The 21,549-nt window shown below is 45.7% G+C and overlaps 1 protein-coding gene across 1 annotated transcript in view; it reads right to left on the bottom strand.

Moving 5' to 3' along the window:
• Positions 1-21,549, bottom strand: part of LOC137300489 (uncharacterized) — an 85,814-nt gene that overhangs the window by 4,175 nt on the left and 60,090 nt on the right. Inside the window, exons 5-8 of the mRNA XM_067969565.1 lie at positions 16,044-16,240; positions 15,248-15,326; positions 5,070-5,248; positions 2,310-3,017 (exon numbers count right to left, since the gene is read on the bottom strand). Coding sequence (XP_067825666.1) covers positions 2,310-3,017; positions 5,070-5,248; positions 15,248-15,326; positions 16,044-16,240 — 1,163 coding nt within the window. The remainder of the gene's footprint in view (positions 1-2,309; positions 3,018-5,069; positions 5,249-15,247; positions 15,327-16,043; positions 16,241-21,549) is intronic.

Genomic DNA, 21,549 nt, shown 5'->3' with positions numbered 1-21,549 from the left:
GAGTAGACCTAACCTTAGGTTGGTTTTTCATGTAGAAACAAATCCAATTGCATGAAGTTACCCTAGAATTTCAACACTGCATGTATTATAGAGTTTATGAAGCTTCTTCAGTTCAAGTGCGTTTGTTTTAAATATGTACTTCTTTATCCTTCTGTTAACACATTTCAGTGTCGCCCCCCATGCCCCATTGTATCTTCAATTCAGTGTCGCCCCCCATGCCCCATTGTATCTTCATTTCAGTGTCGCCCCCCATGCCCCATTGTATCTTCAATTCAGTGTCACCCCCCATGCCCCATTGTATCTTCAATTCAGTGTCGCCCCCCCCCCCATGCCCCATTGTATCTTCAATTCAGTGTCGCCCCCCATGCCCCATTGTATCTTCAATTCAGTGTCGCCCCCCCCCCATGCCCCATTGTATCTTCAATTCAGTGTCGCCCCCCATGCCCCATTGTATCTTCATTTCAGTGTCGCCCCCCCCCATGCCCCATTGTATCTTCAATTCAGTGTCGCCCCCCATGCCCCATTGTATCTTCATTTCAGTGTCGCCCCCCATGCCCCATTGTATCTTCATTTCAGTGTCGCCACCCCCCCATGCCCCATTGTATCTTCAATTCAGTGTCGCCCCCCATGCCCCATTGTATCTTCAATTCAGTGTCGCCCCCCATGCCCCATTGTATCTTCAATTCAGTGTCGCCCCCCATGCCCCATTGTATCTTCATTTCAGTGTCATCCCCCATGCCCCATTGTATCTTCAATTCAGTGTCGCCCCCCCCCCATGCCCCATTGTATCTTCATTTCAGTGTCGCCCCCCATGCCCCATTGTATCTTCAATTCAGTGTCGCCACCCCCCCATGCCCCATTGTATCTTCATTTCAGTGTCACCCCCCATGCCCCATTGTATCTTCAATTCAGTGTCACCCCCCATGCCCCATTGTATCTTCATTTCAGTGTCGCCCCCCATGCCCCATTGTATCTTCAATTCTGCCACCTTCCACTCAGGTAAATCAACGTCCGTGAGATTTGGCATGGCCCAAAATAAACTGAGAACAACTGGCCGCACACTTTTTAAAAAGTGTCGTTGCTTGTCTAGTTTAAATTCAAATGAATAAAATACAGACAACCCATTCAAAATGGATGTCTAGCCAAGAAATAGACAGGTGGGGATCCCAACCGAAAATATCCAACCAAACGATTTCCATGGCCTGGTGTAGCAACAAGCAACCCATCACCAAATTGGGGTCTAGTGGGAATGGGGTAAAGCATTCCCAAACATCTTGTGGATGACAAGTTGTCAAAACCACAACTGCTGGTTGAGAGGAGCTTTTATTGACAATTGATTTTCAAGTCAACTGAGCAATGAGATGATAGTGATGTGTGACCCCCATCAATAGGAAGTTATTTTTATCCATTGACATACTCAGATTCAGACTTTTCCCCAATCCCTACTTGATATTTCCCACATGTGAATTCAAAACGCCCCAGTAAGCTTTCCCACAGCATTAGAAAGCGACTGCTTCATCCCTTAGGTGGGAACACTAAAACAACAAACAACTTGCATTTATATGCGCCTTTGATGTAGTAAAACGTCCCAAGGCGCTTCTCAGGAGCGTTAACACACAAAATTTGACACTGAGCCATATAAGGAGATATTAGAAGAGGTGACGAAGTAGGTTTTAAGGAGCGTCTTAAAGGAAGGAGAGAGAGGTGGAGAGACGGAGAGGTTTAGGGAAGGAACACCAGGGTTTAGGGCCTAGGAAGCAGCAGGCACAGCCGCCAATGGTGGAGTGGTTAAAATTGGGGATACGCAAGTTGTAGGGCTGGAGGAGGTTACAGAGATAGGGAGGGACGAAGCCACGGAGAGAATTGAAAACAAGGATGAGAATTTTAAAATCAAGGTGTTGCGTGATCAGGAGCCAATGTAGGTCAGTGAGCACAGGGGTGATGGGTGAATGGGACTTGGTGCAAGTTAGGATATGGGCAGCAAAGTTTTGGATAAGCTGAATTTACGGAGGGTGCAAGATGGCAGACCAGCCAGGAGAGCATTGGATTAGTTGAGTGTAGAGGTAACAAAGGGTGAGGGTTTCAGCAGTAGATGAGCTGAGACAGGGTGGAGACGGGCGATGTTACGGAGGTGAAAGTAATGGCAAAGGTGATAGTGGAGAGGGCATATAAGCAGAGCTTTTTCTTTCAAAGTTCTTTCTTTTACATTCAAAAGGAACAGGGTGCCATTGAAAAGAACTGATAAAGATCCATTGGACTATTGAGCTAACTCGTTCCAAAATGGACTCGTGCAATAATTGATAACGTACCTGGTTGTATTTTCGTACTCATCCTTGGCCGTCTTCTTCATTACTGGCTTGCTTTCGCATTTCCCTTCACTCGTGATGGCGCTCACGGTGCAGGCATATTCCGTGTTCGCAGTCAGGCGCCTTGCAGTGAAGGAGCGGTCTGGTCCCAGGTACACCACCTTCCCGTTCATGCACAGCTCGAAGTTGAAGAGCCGTCCCAGGGGCATCTCCGGCATGTCCCAGGTGATGAACATTTCGTTGCGGCCCAGAACGTTGAGGGTCAGTTTACTGGGAGCGTGGTCGCCGGGGTCGGCTGTACTCGCCGCAAGAGAGGACTTCTCGCCCTTTCCTTTGCTCGTGCAGGCGCAGACGTGGAATCCGTAGGATTTGGATGGGGCGAGGCCACTCACTATGCAACTGCGTTCTGAGGTGGATTCGATCACCGTGTCACCTCTGTACACCATGTAACATTTAATGACACCGTTGGGCTCCGCTGGTGGGGCCCACGCCAGCTTCAGCTGTGTCGGCGTGCAGCCTATCACTCGAAAATCAAGTGGGCAGCTTGGCACGGACTCTTCGACGGTCACCGTGGTAACGTCGCTGTAGGGGCCGTCATCTCCCTCGGTGGAAACATGGAGTTTGAAAGCGTATTCTTTACACAGTTTTACGTCTGTTAAAACATAGCTGCAGTCCGGGCCCTTATACAGTGGTTTATCTCCATCGAACAAGCTGAAATCACAGCAAAAGAGAACCAAAGACAACTAGATTTACGGCAAACTTCTACCTCCAACACTAAATCAGAATGCCCCCCGCCCAGCAACAGTGTCCATGGTGCAAGATTAACCACCTCCAACAGGTTTCCCCCAGTGGCTCAGTGGGTGAACGCACTACCTGACTGGGAAAGTCTCAGGGTCCATCACTACCGCTGAGTTGGTTGATCTCAGTTAAAGGGGTAAGCTGCAGGGGTGTTACAATTAGTCTCACCACCCTTGCAGCAGGTGGATTATGAAGATAATTCTCAGCATGCCGATTTCCTGAACTCTCGCCCCCATGTGCTCCACAGGTTAAATTTTTTCTAAATGCCATTTTCATTTCACTGATCTCCACATTGAAAGGGACTGCACGGTGGAACCCAGAGCAATATCACGAGGAAGAGAGTGCAGTGCGCTGACAGTAGGCGGGGAGATCCCTTCGATTGAGGCTACTAACCACTATTGATAAGCTGTCCATTCACGCATCGGCCGGGAGATAATTTTCTTAGGAAGATTGTGAAAAAACTAAAAGAATTGCTCAGGTTGAGTAATGAAAATACGCCCAAGACGGTGGAGCAATGGTAATTTGGCAGACTAGAACATCAGGTTATCTTCAAGACTAGTCGGTCCAACTCCTGCCTCTGAGAAGATAGCTATGAACACATTCGATACTGAGTCTTACAATAAGGGACATTTTCGCATAACTGAAAAAGTAGCACGACTTGATAAATGACATCCATATAAGGCAAAAGACAGAGAATGATCATAAGGCAACGTAACACCTCTGGATAGTTTTTCGAAGAAACTGGTCTTTCCAGTATAGATTTGTACAGTTTCATGTCTGCACTAACACATGTTGAAAACTCAGCAAGGTGAGGTGACTCCCAATCTGTCCACATTTAAATTAATACCAACCATCAGATGTGCCCAGGAGGCGGGATGTCTGCAACTAAGAATCTCTGTGGAATAAAAGAAGGCATTTCAAAAACAAGAAACTGGAACACAAATCCGGGAAAGCAAGTTACACTGAAATTACTCACCATAGTTACCATCTCCATTAAGCTTGGTGAAAAGGCTGAACGTTCAACATTAAATTCATTCGGCCCAGAGGAAGGGTTTCTGAAATAAGGCTACCAATCTCCATGACAACATGTCCATTGATACTGAAAAACCTCCAACAATCTTATCAGGGTGAGAGGGTTTTGAGCTGTCCTCCTCTGCAACTCCCTCTTTGTCTTGCTTCTTTCCTTCCCGGCTTTTTAAGGGTCTTCAAAGCCTATCTTTTCAACTGTGCATCTCTCCTAATCTCCTATAACCGTTCAGCCCTTTCTTTCATCTGTGAAACACCTTGAGACATTTTATTGCATTTCCTACATTACAACAGTGACTACAATTCAGAAGTACTTCATTGGCTGTGAAGCACTTTGGGAGGTTCTGAAGTCATGAAAGGCACTATATAAATGCAAGTTCCTTCATTCTCTTTCTTTCTAAAGTCGCTATACGAATGTAAGCTGGCGTTAGACTCAACTTGACTGGTTGTCTGATTTCAATATTTCAGCAAAGAAGGGGAATAAGAATAATTGGGAATGTTCCTTTTTTAGGCTCTGTATATCTACTGGCAAAATTACAACACTGTTCTACTGAGTACAGACAGAGTAACTGCTGGCAACAAGTGGTCAGATTGAAAATAATTCACCAGTTGGAAATACAGTTGGAAAGACGTAACTCACAAACCAAAGTGCAAGAGCTCCCCGATCTTTAAGTTTAATTTCTCTCCCCAAAGATTCTTAGTGCTTCCAATTCAGTTATACTTAAGTCACAATGTTATCCTGATACATTAATAAAACATATATATGTATATAATAGAATATGTTGGTAAGTCACGTCGTCAGAATTAATTTTGAGCTACAAAAATGAACAGTAAACTGGTCGTTGCTCTTTCAATCACACAAGGGTTACGATGTCTAAATCGTTCCCAAACTAATTTGAGAAAAGGTTACCGCTATCTTATCTTGGTCAGTCTTCTCACCTGTATGTCACCTCCAGTCCGCTGTCAAGTACAAGCTTACTCCAGGTGATTCGGATTGAATTGATATTCAGAACGTCTACACGTGGAGGAGAAGGCTTGGCGAGAGGCTGCAGTTTTCTCAAGGTGAAGTCCACTTCCTCCAGCAGATCCTTGCCAGCAGTGGGAGAGCAGGCCACGGCCTGTTCAGTAGAATTAAAATCAGGACTCAGAGTGCATCATAACTCCCAGGACTGGGCGACTATTGAGGTAATGCAATAGTTATGCTAGTTACTTCGCTGCTTGACGGCTACACATTTGAGCCCCAGGATTAAACCGAACATCAACGTCATCTATCTCGATGACAAAGAGTTTTGGTTGATTCTTATCACGACAGCACGATTTGCACCAGTGTCCCTGCACCACATCCAAAAATAATACAACTTTACAGTAAATCTATCCTGTTCCCACAGTAATAGAAATAGAAAGCTGGCCCATATATTCCTGACGTTTTAATGTTTGCGCATTCTTACCAGTGTATGTGATGCACCTTTCCATCTGATTTGGCCCCTCTCCAAGTTGTCCAGAGTCACACACCTATTGTGGCCACAACAGTGGTGTTGGAGGCTTATTCCCTGACCACCCCATGTCCACTCTTTGCTGTTTATCAGAAAATCATTGAGAGTAGCCTAGTCGGTCCAACTCCTGCCTCTGAGAAAAGAGCCCCTCCATAGCCCATGCCGACCCCTCCCCCCCATAGCCCATCCACCCTCTCCCCCCACCCCAGCAATCTCCGAACCCCTCCCCTACCAATTGCCCGCTCCAAAAACCCCCCGTAGCCCGCTCCTACGACCCCCCCGTTGCTTGCTTCAAACCCCCCTCCCATAGCCCGATCCTACCCACCCCCCCCCCCACAAAAAGCTTGCTCCAAACTCTTCACAGCTGACTCTTACTCCCCACCCCCCCCCAATAGCCGACTCCTGACCGACCCCCACCCCCCCCCCATAGCCCATCCACCCTCTCCCCCCACCCCAGCAATCTCCAAACCGGCTCATACCCCCTCTCATTGCCTGCCAAACATCTCAGTAGTAGGGGAGAGGCCAGCAACACCTCTCACGGGGGGTGGGGGGCACGCCGAACACCATTCTCTTGGAGGTGGGGATGGTATACAACACTTTGATCAGAACAATCAATGGAGCTAAGCAGGCTCATATGGGAAGGAGGGGGGGCGTGGGAAGAGTTCAGGCCTGATCGATCTAATTAGGGCAAAGTCACAGAAGGACATGCAGAAATGCAACTTCAGAGTGTGATTGAAACTTGGCCAGGTGAGATTGGTGAGAGGCATAACATTTTTTGAATCACAGCCGGGCTGTTCAGGGTCGAAAGAACTGGGCTTTAAAGTAATTGGATTAATCAAAATAATAACAATTCCAAAAATGACTTGCTCATTACCTCACACTCAGACGTAGGGTTTTGAGCGAACATATTGGTGCTGAGCCACTTGATGGTCTGGATGTGAAACTGCCATTGTAAAATATCAGCTATTGTTTTAATAGCTAACGTTATGTGACATTTAATATTGAAATGTGGAAACTTCAAATGAGAAATTCCAACAGGGGGAGGTGACACGGGGGTTTACAATGTATTTGGAAATGGAATGGTGTGATGCACCTATCAGTTTTAAAGTATAATAGCTAGTAGGTGGGAGTGGTAAAATGCTGCAGTAAGGTGATCTCATCTGCATAGCTATGGGAAGTGCTGAGCTGTTCAAAGGGGTGTTAGGGAAGGGCTGAGAGCAGATTGCTCTCCCAGTTGCTACACGGACAATGAGAACAAAAGGAGTTAAGAGGCTAAATACCCTCAATTGTGTAACTACCGCTTATTGCTCCTCGACTAGGTTTGTCTTCCCTTAAATCCGATTCAGCCTCTTAGACTTTACTCAAACTGTTGGGACAATTTCACAGATGGGTGAGGGGACTGCCCCTTTGCTGCCCTGATGTGCAATTTTCCACTGCCCTCACAACAGCCACCCTTAATGCTGTGGCCTCTCTGCTCGGGACTGTCACACAGGTCCAGTCTCATATCGAATACTCGACAGGTTCATGCTGTGGAACCACAATCATTCACAAGCAGTTTGAGACCATCCAAGCTCATTTTTACACAGGACTCATTAGTCCTGCCAGGGAGAAAGAAAAGTTTAATATTCTCCCAGTTTATCTTTTAAAAAAGGAGTTCATCAGCAAAGCATTAACTGCTTTTGCTTGGAGTCTATAAAGGCTGCCTATTCTCATTTGATCGAACTTTGGTTAAACATTAACTCCATTGCCTTTGTAAAAGGACGTTCTCAAATTAAATTTCACCGGCAGCTCAGTTGGAGGAAAAACAGAAAAATGTTTCTGCCACTTTGCCTATTTGACATAAGAACATAAGAAACAGGAGCAGGGGTAGGCCTTGCGGCCCCTCGAGCCTGCTCCAACATTCAATCAGATCATGGCTGATCTTCAACCTCAACTCCACTTTCCCGCCCAATCCCCACATCCCTTGATTCCCCTAGAGTCCAAAAATCTATCGATCGCAGCCTTGAATATACTCAACGGCTCTGCATCCGCAGCCCTCTGGGGTAGAGAATTCCAAAGATTCACAACCCTCTGAGTGAAGAAATTCCTCCTCATCTCAGTCTTAAATGGCCGAACCCTTATCCTGCGACTATGCCCTCTAGTTCTAGACTCTCCAGCCAGGGGAAACAACCTCTCAGCATCTACCCTGTCAAGCCCCCTCAGAATCTTATATGTTTCAATGAGATCACATCTCATTCTTCTAAACTCCAGAGAGTATAGGCCCATTCTACTAAACCTCTCCTCTTAGGACAACCCTCTTATCTCAGGAATTAATCTAGTGAACCTTCATTGCACCGCCTCTAAGGCAAGTATATCTTTCCTTAGATAAGGAGACCAAAACTGTACGTAGTACTCCAGGTGAGGTCTCACCAAAGCCCTGTACAATTGTACTAAGACTTTGTTACTCTTGTACTCCAGCCCCCTTGCAATAAAGGCCAACATGCCATTTGCCTTCCTAATTGCTTGCTGTACAAGCATGCTAACTTTTTGTGTTTCTTGTACGAGGACACCCAAGTCTCTCTGAACACCAACATTTAATAGTTTCTCACCATTTAAAAAATATTCTGTTTTTCTATTCTTCCTACCAAAGGGAATAACCTCACATTTCCCCAAATTTTGCTCCATCTGCCACCTTCTTGCCCACTCACTTAACCTGTCTATATCCCTTTGCAGACTCTTTGTGTTCTCCTCATAGATTACTTTCCCACCTAGCTTTGAATCATCAGCAAACTTTGATACATCACACTCGGTTCCTTCATCCAAGTCATTAATACAGATTGTAAATAGCTGAGGCCCAAGCACCGATCCTTGCGGTACCCCACTAGTTACAGCCTGCCAACCTGAGAATAACCCGTTTATCCCTACTCTCCGTTTTTTGTCCGTTAACCAATCCTCTATCCATGCTAATAAGTTACCCGCAACCCCATGAGCCCTTACCTTGTGTAACAACCTTTTATGTGACACCCTATAGAATGCCTTTTAAAATCCAAATATACTACATCCAATGGTTCCCCTTTATCTGCCCTGCTAGTTACATCCTCAAAATACTCTTAATAAATTTGTCAAACATGATTTCCCTTTCATAAAACCATGTTGACTCTGCCTAATCATAGAAAACACAGACAGAGAAAACATAGAAAATAGGAGCAAGAGTAGGCCATTCGGCCCTTCGGGCCTGCTCCACCATTCAAAATGATCATGGCTGATCGTCTAACTCAGTACCCTGTTCCCGCTTTTTCCCCATATCCCTTGATCCCTTCAGCATTAAGAAATATATCTATCTCCTTCTTAAATACATCTAATGACTTGTCCTCCACTGCCTTCTGTGGTAGAGAATTCCACAGGTTCACCACCCTCTGAGTGAAGAAATTTCTCCTCATCTCGGTTCTAAATGGCATACCCCGTATCCTGAGACTGTGACCCCTGGTTCTGGACTCCCCAGCCATCGGGAACATCCTCCCTGCATCTAGTCTGTCTAGTCCTGTTAGAATTTTATATGTTTCAATGAGATCATCTCTCATTCTTCTAAACTCGAGTGAATATAGGCCTAGTCGACCCAATCTCTCCTCATACGTCAGTCCTGCCATCCCAGGAATCAGTCTGGTAAACCTTCGTTGCACTCCCTCCATGGCAAGGACATCCTTCCTCAGATAAGGAGACCAAAACTGCACACAATACTCCGGATGTGGTCTCACCAAGGCCCTGTATAACTGCAGTAAGACATCCCTGCTCCTGTACTCAAATCCTCTTGCAATGAAGGCCAACATACCATTCACCTTCCTAACTGCTTGCTGCACCTGAATGCTCGCTTTCAGCGACTGGTGTACAAGGACACCCAGGTCTCGTTGCACCTCCCCTTTTCCCAATCTATCACCGTTCAGATAATAATCTGTCTTTCTGTTTTTACAACCAAAGTGGATAACCTCACATTTATCCACATTATACTGCATCTGCCATGTTCTTGCCCACTCACCCAACTTGTCTAAATCACATTGGCGCCTCTTTGCATCCTCCTCACAGCTCACATTCCACCCCAGCTTTGTACCGTCTGCAAACTTGGAAATGTTACATTCCGTTCCCTCATCCAAATCATTGATATATATTGTGAATAGCTGGGGCCCAAGCACTGATCCCTGCGGTACCCCACTAGTCACTGCCTGCCACCTGGAAAAAGACCCGTTTATTCCTACTCTCTGTTCCCTGTCTGTCAACTAATTCTCAGTCCATGCCAGTATATTCCCCCCAATCCCATGTGCTTTAATTTTGCACACTAACCTCTTGTGTGGGACCTTATCAAAAGCCTTCTTGAAAATCCAAAAAACACCACATCCACTGGTTCTCCCCTATCTATTCTACTAGTTACATCCTCAAAAAACTCCAGTAGATTTGTTAAGCATGATTTCCCTTTCATAAACCCATGCTGACTTTGTCCAATCCTGTTAATGCCTTCCAAGTGTTCTGTTATCACATCTTTGATAATGGACTCTAGCATTTCCCCACTACTGATGTTCGGCTAACTGGTCTGTAATTCCCTGTTTTTTCTCTCCCTCCTTTTTTAAATTGTGGGGTTACATTTGCCACCCTCCAATCTGTAGGAACTGTTCCAGAGTCCATAGAATTTTGGAAAATGATCACCACTGCATCCACTATTTCCAGGGCCACTTCCTTTAGTACTCTGGGATGTAGATTATCAGGCCCTGAGGATTTGTCAGCCTTTAGCCCCATTAATTTCCCTAGCACTTTTTTTTTACTAACACTGGTTTCCTTCAGTTCCTCCCTTGGTTCCCTAACATTTCCGGGAGGTTATTTGTGTCCTCCTTTGTGAAGACAGAACCAAAGTATGTGTTTAATTGTTCTGCCATTTCTTTGTTCCTCATTATAATTTCCCCCATTTCTGACTGTGAGGGACCTACATTTGTCTTCACTAATCTTTTTCTCTTGACATATTTATAGAAGCTTTTACAGTCAGTTTTTAATGTTCCCTGCTAGTTTACTCTCATACTCTATTTTTCCCCTCTTAATCAATCTCTTTGTCCTTCTTTGCTGAATTCTGAACTGTTCCCAATCCTCAGGCTTGCCGCTTTTTCTGGCAATTTTATATGTCTCCTCTTTGGATCTAATACTATCCCTAATTTCTTTTGTAAGCCACGGTTGAGCCACCTTTCCTGTTTTATTTTTGCGCCAGACAGGAATGAATAATTGTTGTAATTCTTGCACACGTTCTTTAAATATTAGCCATTGCCTCTCCACCATCATCCCTTTTAGTAAAGTTAATCTACATATAGATCTATCATAGCCAACTCACACCTCATACTTTCGTAATTTCCTTTATTTAGATTCAGGACCCTAGTTTCGGATTCAACTACTTCACTCTCCATCTTAATGAGGAATTCTATCATGTTATGGTCGCTCTTCCCTAAGGGACCCCGCACAACAAGATTGTTAATTAATTCTTTCTCATTGCACAATACCCAGTCTAGGATCGCCTGTTCTCTCGTTGGTTCCTCAACGTATTGGTCTAGAAAACCATCACATACACACTCCAGGAATTCCTCCCCCACAGTATTATTGCTAATTTGGTTTTACCAATCTATATGTAGATTAAAGTCACCCATGATTATAGTTGTACCCTTCTTGCATGCGTCTCTAATTTCCTGTTTAATGCCCTCCCCTACATCTCCACTACTGTTTGGGGGCTTATAGACAACCCCCACCAATGTTTTCTGCCCCTTGGTGTTTCTTAGCTCCGCCCATACAGATTCCACATCATATTATGATGTTCTAAGTGCCCTGTTACCACTTCCTTAATAATGGATTCCAGCATTATCCCAACGACTGGTGTCAGGCTAACTGGCCTGTAGTTCCATGTTTTCTCTCTCCCTCCTTTCTTGAATAGTGGGGACAGCCCAATGTTGACTGGAAAGTTGGAAAACACTGTTTAAGCGAGTCTTTGAAGAGAATTTTTAAAAATGATACATGGTAAAATGGAGTCTGAAGACCTTGCACCTTTTAAGACTATTGAAGTTATTTCTAGCAGTTTAAGGCTATCAATAGGCAAATGAAAGCTTAGGATACCTCAAAAGGGAAGCTGCAGTGTGTGATGCAAGAAATCTTAGAATCAGAAGGTTTTTTTTTAGAATTCAAAAAGCCAGTTTTACAGAGTGACTCACACTCAGTGAACGCAGACACAAGTGGAGAAAGGAAAACTGACAAGAGCACAGGTGAGTCACAAAAAGAGCTCCCATTATCAGTAAACCTACAGAAGTAGTGAGTCAGTTCTCCTTTGCAAGCAAGAGCAGGGCATCAAAGGTGTAATTCGGGTCACAGACAGATGCGGATGCATATTTGCTACTCCCTGCGCTAAAGAGTCATGAAATTCTTTATTTTTTTCTTGCCAATTTTCTCCCCTCCCACAGACTGAGATCGATAGATTTTTATTAGATAAGGGTATTAAAGGATATGGAATGAAGATGGGCAAATGGAGTTAAGATACAGATCAGCCATGTTCTAATTGAATGACAGAACAAACTCGAGGGGCTGAATGGCCTATGCCTGTTCTCCTGTTCCTTCCTATCGTCCTAAAGATATTGGGGGAAAAATTCCATCGGGCCTCTTATTGAACGTAGGTAGCATGATCCGCCATTAACCCGCACCCAAAGGCCCCGTGCAGGCAGGACGGGAACTTGGTCCAGCCTCAGTACTCACCGTCAATCTGCGTTGAAATCCAGGCCTTGCACGTTGATTCGATGCAATTTGCACTTTCCACCAGCAGGGGGAGTCCCCAATCTCTTAAAGGGAGGATGTCTCTTAAAATCTCTTAAAGGTAGCCGGTACCTGTTATTTGCTAAAAATAACAGTCTGCAGTCTGCACGGAGATCTGAACTGAGTTTGTACCAGGCCTGTGAGAAGGCCATCCCATATCCACAGGGATTGGGTGTGGGGAGAGCAAGAGGCTCTCCAGACATATGCTCAGAAGGCAGTGGGAGGCAGCGGGGGACAAAGTCAATGCCAGGCGCACAGCACCACGAACATGGATGCAGTGCAGGAAGAAGTGCAATGCTTTGACACAAGTGGTCAAGGTGAGTGAGGTCAACTGTCAAGTGGCGTCTCCTACCAACTGTACCACACACTACACCCCCATCACCCATATACCAACAAACTCTTTCTATCAGTACTCAACTTTTCCAATCAGATGCTTCGGCTCACCCTCACACATTACCACTGTTGCAAGCCACCTACCCACACCACACAGGCTACACACACTGGCAGCTATTCAACCATGACAGGCGCATCACCCAGACACACGTCCCACTTTCTTGCAGAAGGTGGCGCGTAACAGGAGGCAGCAAGTGGCAGTTGCATTTAGCTCCACGAGCCTGTTCTGCCATTCAATGAGATCATGGTGGACCTGTGACCTAACTCCATATACCCACCTTAGCCCCATATCCCTTAATACCCTTGGTTCACAGAAATCTATCAATCTCAGATTTAGAATTCACAATTGAGCTGGCATTAATTGCCGTTTGCAGAAGAGCATTCCAAACTTTTCCCACCTTTGCATGTAGAGGCGTTTCCTAACTTCACCTCTGCACGTCCTGTCTCTAAATGTAAGGCTATGTCCCATAGTCCTAGTATTCAAGTATGGAAGACTTCCAAAAACAGTTACAAATGTATCGGCAGCTGGAAGCAAAAATCCAGCCACTAACCTATAAATCCTGCATGGTCCCTCACATCTAGAATACTGTGTGCAGTTTTGGTCTCCTTATTTAAGAAAGGACATAATTGCTTTGGAGGCGGTTCAGAGAAGGTTCACTCGACTGATTCCTGGGATGAGGGGTTATCTTATGAGGAAAGGTTGGACAAGTTGGGCCTGTACACACTGGAGTTTAGAAGAATGAGAGGTGATCTTATTGAAACATTTGAGATCCTGGGGGGACTAAAAGGGGTAGATGCTGAGGGGATGTTTCCCCTTGTGAGAGAGACTAGAACTAGGGGCCACAGTTTAAAAATAAGGGGTCTCCCATTTAAGACAGAGATGAGGAGAATTTTTTTTCTCTCAGAGGGTCGTGAGTCTGTGGAACTCCCTTCCCCAGAGAGCGGTGGAGGCAGGGTCATTGAATATTTTAAGGCTGAGTTAGAAAGATTCCTGATTAACAAGGAAGCCAAAGGTTATAGTAGGTGGACGGGAAAGTAGGGTTGAGGTCAATATCAGATCAGCCATGATCTTATCAAATGGCTGATCTGATATTGACCTCAAACACTAAGCAGGTAAGGCAGCATCTGTGGAGAGAGAGAGAAACAGAGTTAACGTTTCAGGTTGATGACCTTTCATCAGAACTGGTCTGAACTGACCTTCATCTGAAAGGTCATCGACCTGAAACGGGAGAGGACAGTGACTCAGGTCAGAGACATCGCTTATAAGATGGGAACATGGGTGAATACCAAGCCTGTCGGAGGTCTTGGTAACCACCTCCCCTCCAACGCCAAGGTCAAGGTTCAGCACACTACATTCCACAATCAGGGTCAGTGGCCAACTGAGACTTCACAGCAAAAGATTCATCCGCTCAGACAAAAGCAAAATACTGCAGATGCTGGAAATTTGAAATAAAAACAGATAAATGCTGGAAAGCGGGTCAGGCAGCGTCTGTGGAGAGAGAGAAACAAAGAGCAGGCTCGAAGGGCCGAATGGCCTCCTCCTCCTCTTAATTCGTATGGTTTCTATGTAAATAGCACTGCTGGGGGTCCTCCAGGCATTCTCAGACACATTCAGATGATCGTGGTTACGACTGTGCGTTGAGTTGAGCGTTAAGTCCCAAAATGGTGTCTATCACTTTAAATCAGCATTGCACACTGTATCCATTTTCTCCTTACTTTACATGCTTCTAGTGTTCGGTATTTGCACATGCGCTAACTCCTATACCAAGATGGCGTCCGGCACACGTCACACTGGTAACGTGCGTGCACACCCAAGATGCCATCTTGGATGCTCGAGAGGCCGAAACAACTGGCAATACACAGCTCAATTTAGCGCCCATTGACTCCTGACTGGGGGAATGATTCCACGGGCACTGGGTACTTTCTGGTAGCTCCCCTAAGTGACACGTATGTGCGAGTCTGGACAGCAAGTGTCAGCAGGATCTTTAGCCATGGGGGGCAGTGGGGGGCAAAGGAGCTGAGCAAGATACTACCCTCACCCAACATCCACACACACACACACACATTTCCAGCAGGAATCCCTGGACAGTCATCGGGATTGAGGACTGTAGTTGATTTCCTGTTCCCCAGCAATGAGGCCAACTGTAGCACACTGAACACCAGCTGATCTGAGATCAGCTAACTCCGCACAAACCGGAGGTCGAACCTTCCATGTCTTTATGGCTCAGCTATTGACTGGGTGGGCTCACTAACAGAGCGTGAAATTCTTTCAGAGGATGTGCTTCAGAACTCATAAATCACTGACTTTTGGTGCTTGACAGCATCACTGGAGGTAAAGTGTTGAATTTCTCTCTCTTGTTCTCATGATCATGTTTCATGTGAGTGTTATGTGAGTCTATGTAGTCTGACCATTCCTTGGCCATCGCTTACCTTTAAGAGTGCTGATATTTTCGGGTGCTCTCTCAGTTTCACAACCCCTTTTGGATGACTGCCTAACACTTTTAGTGTCCTGTGAAGCACGGAAACAACATTGAAACACGAAACAATCAAGTACTGAGTCGCTCCTGCTGAATCCTCGCAGAACGTTTACTGCTTTCTGAGTTAAAGTTACTTTCTTTGTACAGTGGAAGTTTGATAACCACATCACTTGGCCCTGAATTTCCACAGCGGTGGTCTCCGTCTCCTGCCATAACTTTGGCGGGAGACCTCGTTAACCTGCAAATAAACAGTGTAACTGGCCATTTTCAATTGAAGATATGGCAGGAGACTGGAGACTGGGACAATCCCCCGTCCCCTCCCCCGTGGAACAGTCCATTGTGTTGTACGCTGGAATAGAGCGTCATTATCATTGCCACTGTAGGTTACTGAATGCTAACAGTCTAGAGACACGTTAAAAATCACAAAGATTCCAAACACAATTGGCTGGCTAATAGGTTAAGTTATGCTTAACTATCATGGCACAACAGCTGTTCAAACCTAATAGAATAGAACACTCTTCAAAATAGTATGGGTGCTAAAACAATTATTCAATATCCCACATTGTTTCATTGATGTGCACCCAAAATTAATCCTCAGCAGTCAGGTCTGAAAACTAAAGCTCGTTATTTAAAACAACACCGAAATGCTAAACTTTGAAGAAGTCCTTATATTTGTTTCCACTGAACAGGATTTCCATCCACTAAACAATTGGTTTACACGTTGTGCACAGTTCCGTTAAGTTACGTACATGGCAGCAAACCAAGCTGACTCCTGCTCTTCGGATTCCAGTAACACACACAAAGTGTTTAATATTTCTGGGAAGATGGGGTTCATCAGGACATGGGCGTGGCCATCTTTGTCTGTTGCCAGGCAACTCAGTGCAAAGCAGGCATTTTTGCTTCCTCCAGTATCCCCATTTGCCATCATCTTCTCCAGTGCCGTGATCTGAATAAGGAGAGGACAGTGACTCAGGTCAGAGACATCGCTTATAAGATGGGAACATGGGTGAATACCAAGCCTGTCGGAGGTCTTGGTAACCACCTCCCCTCCAACGCCAAGGTCAAGGTTCAGCACACTACATTCCACAATCAGGGTCAGTGGCCAACTGAGACTTCACAGCAAAAGATTCATCCGCTCAGACAAAAGCAAAATACTGCAGATGCTGGAAATTTGAAATAAAAACAGATAAATGCTGGAAAGCGGGTCAGGCAGCGTCTGTGGAGAGAGAGAAACACAGAATTAACGTTTCAGGTCGATGACCTTTCAGATGAAGGTCAGTTCAGACCAGTTCTGATGAAAGGTCATCGACCTGAAACGTTAACTCTGTTTCTCTCTCTCTCCGCTGCCTGACCTGCTTAGTGTTTTTCCAGCATTTTCTGTTTTCATTTCATCTGCTCAGAATGCTTTCAAAACGTTCTTTGAACTCCAGGTTTTTAATCCAAACACAAAATGAATAAGAGAATGAAGCAGGAGAAAAGGAGAGCATACAAGAAAATCCTTCAAAAGATTAAAATACACTGAGGCCTGCTTAAAAGTGCATCAAGTTTGTTGGCTAAAACTGTGCATGAGACTAGGCTGGGAGTTTAACCAATCCGCCATTGAAACCAATGGGTGCTGTGTCAGCTATTAGACATTTACCAGTTCTGTATCATTCGGTGCTTTCCTTTTTCCTACAGGGTAAGAACAGGCATTCAAAATAAAGAAAAGACCTCAGTCACTATTCCTTATTTTCAAAAAAATAAAAGAGCCAGCAAGAGCTTACAGAGTTGCGTTCCTCCAAATCTGGCCTTTTGTGCATCCCCGATTTCCTTCGCCCCCACCATTGCCAGCTGTGCCTTCATCTGTCTAGGCCCTAAGCTCTGGAATTCCTTCCCTAAACCTCTCCGCCTCTCTCTCCTCCTTTAAGACCCTCCTTAAAACGTATCTCTTTGACCAACCTGTCCTAAAATCTCCTTATGCGGCTCGGTGTCAAGTTTTGTCTGATCACACTCCTGTGAAGCGCCTTGGGACGTTTAAAGGTGCAATATAAATGCAAGTTGTTGTGGTCTTTTTGGCAAACTGGAGTAGGGGCAGCCATTGAGAGACCTCGGGAGAGGGACAGGGCATGAGCAGGGGAACCTCCTTGAAGCAGAAGCAGCCAGAATCAATACTCAGGAAAAGAAAGAAGCAGAGGGGGATCGAGGATCAGATGGAGACACATCTTGATTATTTTTGGAAGAAACACAGAGCCAGGCGAGGCACCTTCACAGGCTCCAAGGTGAAGCTAGGGAGCCATTAACTTTATTCAGTACAACCCTCAGTTCGCTACCTGCTCTCTAGATTCTGACGGATTGAAACACCAGAATCAGTGACAGCAGATGAAAGAAGCAAGCACCTTTCACCTAGCTTGGCGATTTAGCCCAAGACAAGAAAAAGAGAAAATTAAAATACGAGGAAGTACATCTCAAATATAAAGTTAACAGAGCTTGCATGATTGGAATTTGTAATCTGGTGTTAAATCAACACACTTTTAAATTTAACATAATGTACTTTTAACATAAGCAGGCAGGGTAGTCGTGGCAACGTTCATGTCACCCCACCAGCGAAAAATAAGTTATCCGATTTTAATACAACTGGACATTCTCTCTCTCTCTCTGCCTTTCGGGTCTCTTTCTCTCTCTGTCTTTGTAATCTGACCCATTGTGTATTCAGTATACTGGGATGTAATTTTTTTTTAATTCGTTCACGGGATGTGGGCGTCGCTGGCGAGGCCGGCATTTATTGCCCATCCCTAATTGCCCTCGAGGCTAACCTGTCTGAACACCTACGACATCTTTGATTGCTGTGATTGCCTCCCAGGCGAGGTGTTATAGGGGGCAGTTGGAAAGATTATCTGTAATCACCTGGCATTGTTCTCTGACTATATATGCTATGCGTTTTTAGAATCCCTTCACTCACCTGACGAAGGAGGTAAGCTCCGAAATCTTGTGATTTAAAATAAAACTGTTGGACTATCACCTGGTGTTGTGCAAGTCCTTACATTTGTCCACCCCAGTCCATCACCGGCATCTCCACATAATGAATCTGAGACATTGTGATTGATATTACCATTAATTCCAATCACTTTCCCTAATGATGTGAGAAATTTGTTTTTCTGCATTGGAGAATGGGCTGATTAAACAAAAATTCAGTGCACTAGATGGCCCATCAGAAAATGGCTCATTGGAAGGTGTATAAATCTACGCAGTTAAACAGGATGAGGCCCAAATTCCGGCCCAGATCAAGGATAGAGATCGGGTGGATTCCACAGTAGTGGCCGGAATTTGAGGTTTTCCTGGGATTCTATTCCATTAGTTTTCAACACAGAGAAACTATTTTCTCCGGTGGGGGATTTCAGAACAAGGGGGCATGATCTTAAAATTAGAGCAAGGCCGTTCAAGAGTGAAATCAGGAAGCAATTTTTCACACAAAGGGTGGTGGAAATGTGGTATTTTCTCCCCCAAAAGCCGGTGGATGCTGGGTCAATTGAAATTTCCAAGATTGGGTAGATTTTTATTAGGTAAGTTTATCAAGGGATATGGAGCAAAAGTGGGGTAAATGGGGTTGAGGTAAAGATCAGCCATCATCGTGTTACATCGAATTTACAGCACAGAAACAGGCCATTCGGCCCGACTGGTCTATACCAGTGTTCATGCTCCACATGAGCCTCCTCCTAATCCTCTTCATCGAACCCTTTCTGCATATCCTCCTATTCTTTTCCCCGTCATGTGCTTATCTAGCTTCCCCTGCATCCGTGTGATTTCAAGAAACGGCTGAGTGCGCTGGATACAGCATAGGCTATGGGCCCCAACAACATCCCGGCTATAGTGCTGAAGACTTGTGCACGAGCCGCGCCTCTAGCCAAACTGTTCCAGTACAGCTACAACACTGGCATCTACCCAACAATGTGGAAAATTGCCCAGGTATGTCCTGTCCACAAAAAGCAGGACAAATCCAATCTAGCCAATTACCACCCCATCAGTCTACACTCAATCATCAGCAAAGTGATGGAAGGTGTCGTCGACAGTGCTATCAAGCAGCACTTACTCACCAATAACCTGCTCACCGATGCTCAGTTTGGGTTCCACCAGGACCACTCGGCTCCAGACCTCATTGCAGCCTTGGTCCAAACATGGACAAAAGAGCTGAATTCCAGAGGTGAGGTGAGAGTGACTGCCCTTGACATCAAGGCAGCATTTGACCGAGTGTGACACCAAGGAGCCCTAGTAAAATTGAAGTCAATGGGAATCAGGGGGAAAACTCTCCAGTGGCTGGAGTCATACCTAGCACAAAGGAAGATAGTAGTGGTTGTTGGCGGCCTATCATCTCAGCCCCAGGGCATTGCTGCAGGAGTTCCTCAGGGCAGTGTCCTAGGCACAACCATCTTCAGCTGCTTCATCAATGACCTTCCCTCCATCATAAGGTCAGAAATGGGGATGTTCACTGATGATTGCACAGTGTTCAGTTCCATTCGCAACCCCTCAGATAATGAAGCAGTCCAAGCCCGTATGCAGCAAGACCTGGACAACATCCAGGCTTGGGCTCATAAGTGGCAAGTAACATTCGCGCCAGATAAGTGCCAGGCAATGACCATCTCCAACAAGAGAGAGTCTAACCACCTCCCCTTGACATTCAACGGCATTACCATCGTCGAATTCCCCCACCATCAACATCCTGGGGGTCACCATTGACCAGAAACTTAACTGGACCAGCCACATAAATACTGTGGCTACAAGAGCAGGTCAGAAGCTGGGTATTCTGTGGCGAGTGACTCACCTCCTGACTCCCCAAAACCTTTCCACTATCTACTAGGCACAAGTCAGGAGTGTGATGGAATTCTCTCCATTTGCCTGGATGAGTGCAGCTCCAACAACACTCAAGAAGCTCGACACCATCCAGGACAAAGCAGCCCGCTTAATTGGCACCCCATCCACCACCCTAAACATTCACTCCCTTCACCACCGGCGCACCGTGGCTGCAGTGCGTACCATCCACAGAATGCACTGCAGTAACTCGCCAAGGCTTCTTCGACAGCACCTCCCAAACCCGCGACCTCTACCACCTAGAAGGACAAGGGCAGCAGGCACATGGGAACAACACCAGCTGCACTTTCCCCTCCAAGTCACACACCATCCCGACTTGGAAATATATCGCCGTTCCTTCATCGTCACCGGGTCAAAACCCTGGAATTCCCTGCCTAACAGCACTGTGGGAAAACCTTCACCACACGGACTGCAGCGGTTCAAGAAGGCGGCTCACCACCACCTTCTCAAGGGCAATTAGAGATGGGCAATAAATGCCAGTGACGCCCGCATCCCATGAACAAATTTTTTTTAAATGCTCATGATGCTGTGAGCCTGGCATTGACTTCATTCCCTACTGCCTCCCACTACCTTTTGGGTGTATGTCTGGAGGGCCTCTTGCTCCCCCCCCCCCCACCCCCACGGATATAGGATGCCTCTCCTTCTGACCACCTCTTGCACCAAGGCCTCTGGTGCATCAGCAGAGAACCTTGGTGCACGGTGTCTCAGATCGGCAGATTGGTGAGGTCTGGCATGCAGATTGGAGGATATGGGATTTACTAGTGCGCAACCTTTATTCAATGTTTTAACATAGCTCATCAGTATGTAAAAATAGGGATGGGACTTGCAGCTGTGCTTTACGTGTGCGATGTCTGATCTCCATTCAGACTCCTTGCAGACAGCAAGCTGTTACATTCAGCAAATAACTGGTACCGGCTACCTTTAAGGGCTTTCTAACAGACAGCCTGCCTTATAGAGATTGGAGCTTCCCCCTGCTGGTGGAAAGTGCAAATTGCATGAAATCGTCGTTCAACGCTGATTTCCAAAGCAGATTGCAGGTCAGTCCTCAGGCCTGACAAAAATCAGGCACAGGGACTATTGGGCGCGGGGTAATAGCGGTTCTTGCTACTCCCGCCCAAAAATAGGCCCTATTCAATTTTTTCCCCGTATTATCCAAGCAGTATGTGGCCTCCTTATTCTTCCTACCAAAAAGCACCACCTCACAATTATTTATATTTAAATTCATTTTTGCCAATTACACGCCCATTCTGCAAGTTCATTAATGCCTTCTTGTATTTTGTCGCAGACTTCCTTTGTATTAACTACACCCCCCAACTTGGTGTCATCCGTAAAATTTGAAATTGTACTTCCAATTCCCGTTAATGTAAATGGTGAACAACAGTGGTCCCAGCACCGATCCCTGTGGAACATCAC

This window comes from Heptranchias perlo, chromosome 31 (genome assembly GCF_035084215.1).
Source record: "Heptranchias perlo isolate sHepPer1 chromosome 31, sHepPer1.hap1, whole genome shotgun sequence".
Taxonomy (NCBI): domain Eukaryota; kingdom Metazoa; phylum Chordata; class Chondrichthyes; order Hexanchiformes; family Hexanchidae; genus Heptranchias; species Heptranchias perlo.
This window is presented reverse-complemented; position numbering and strand designations above follow the sequence as displayed.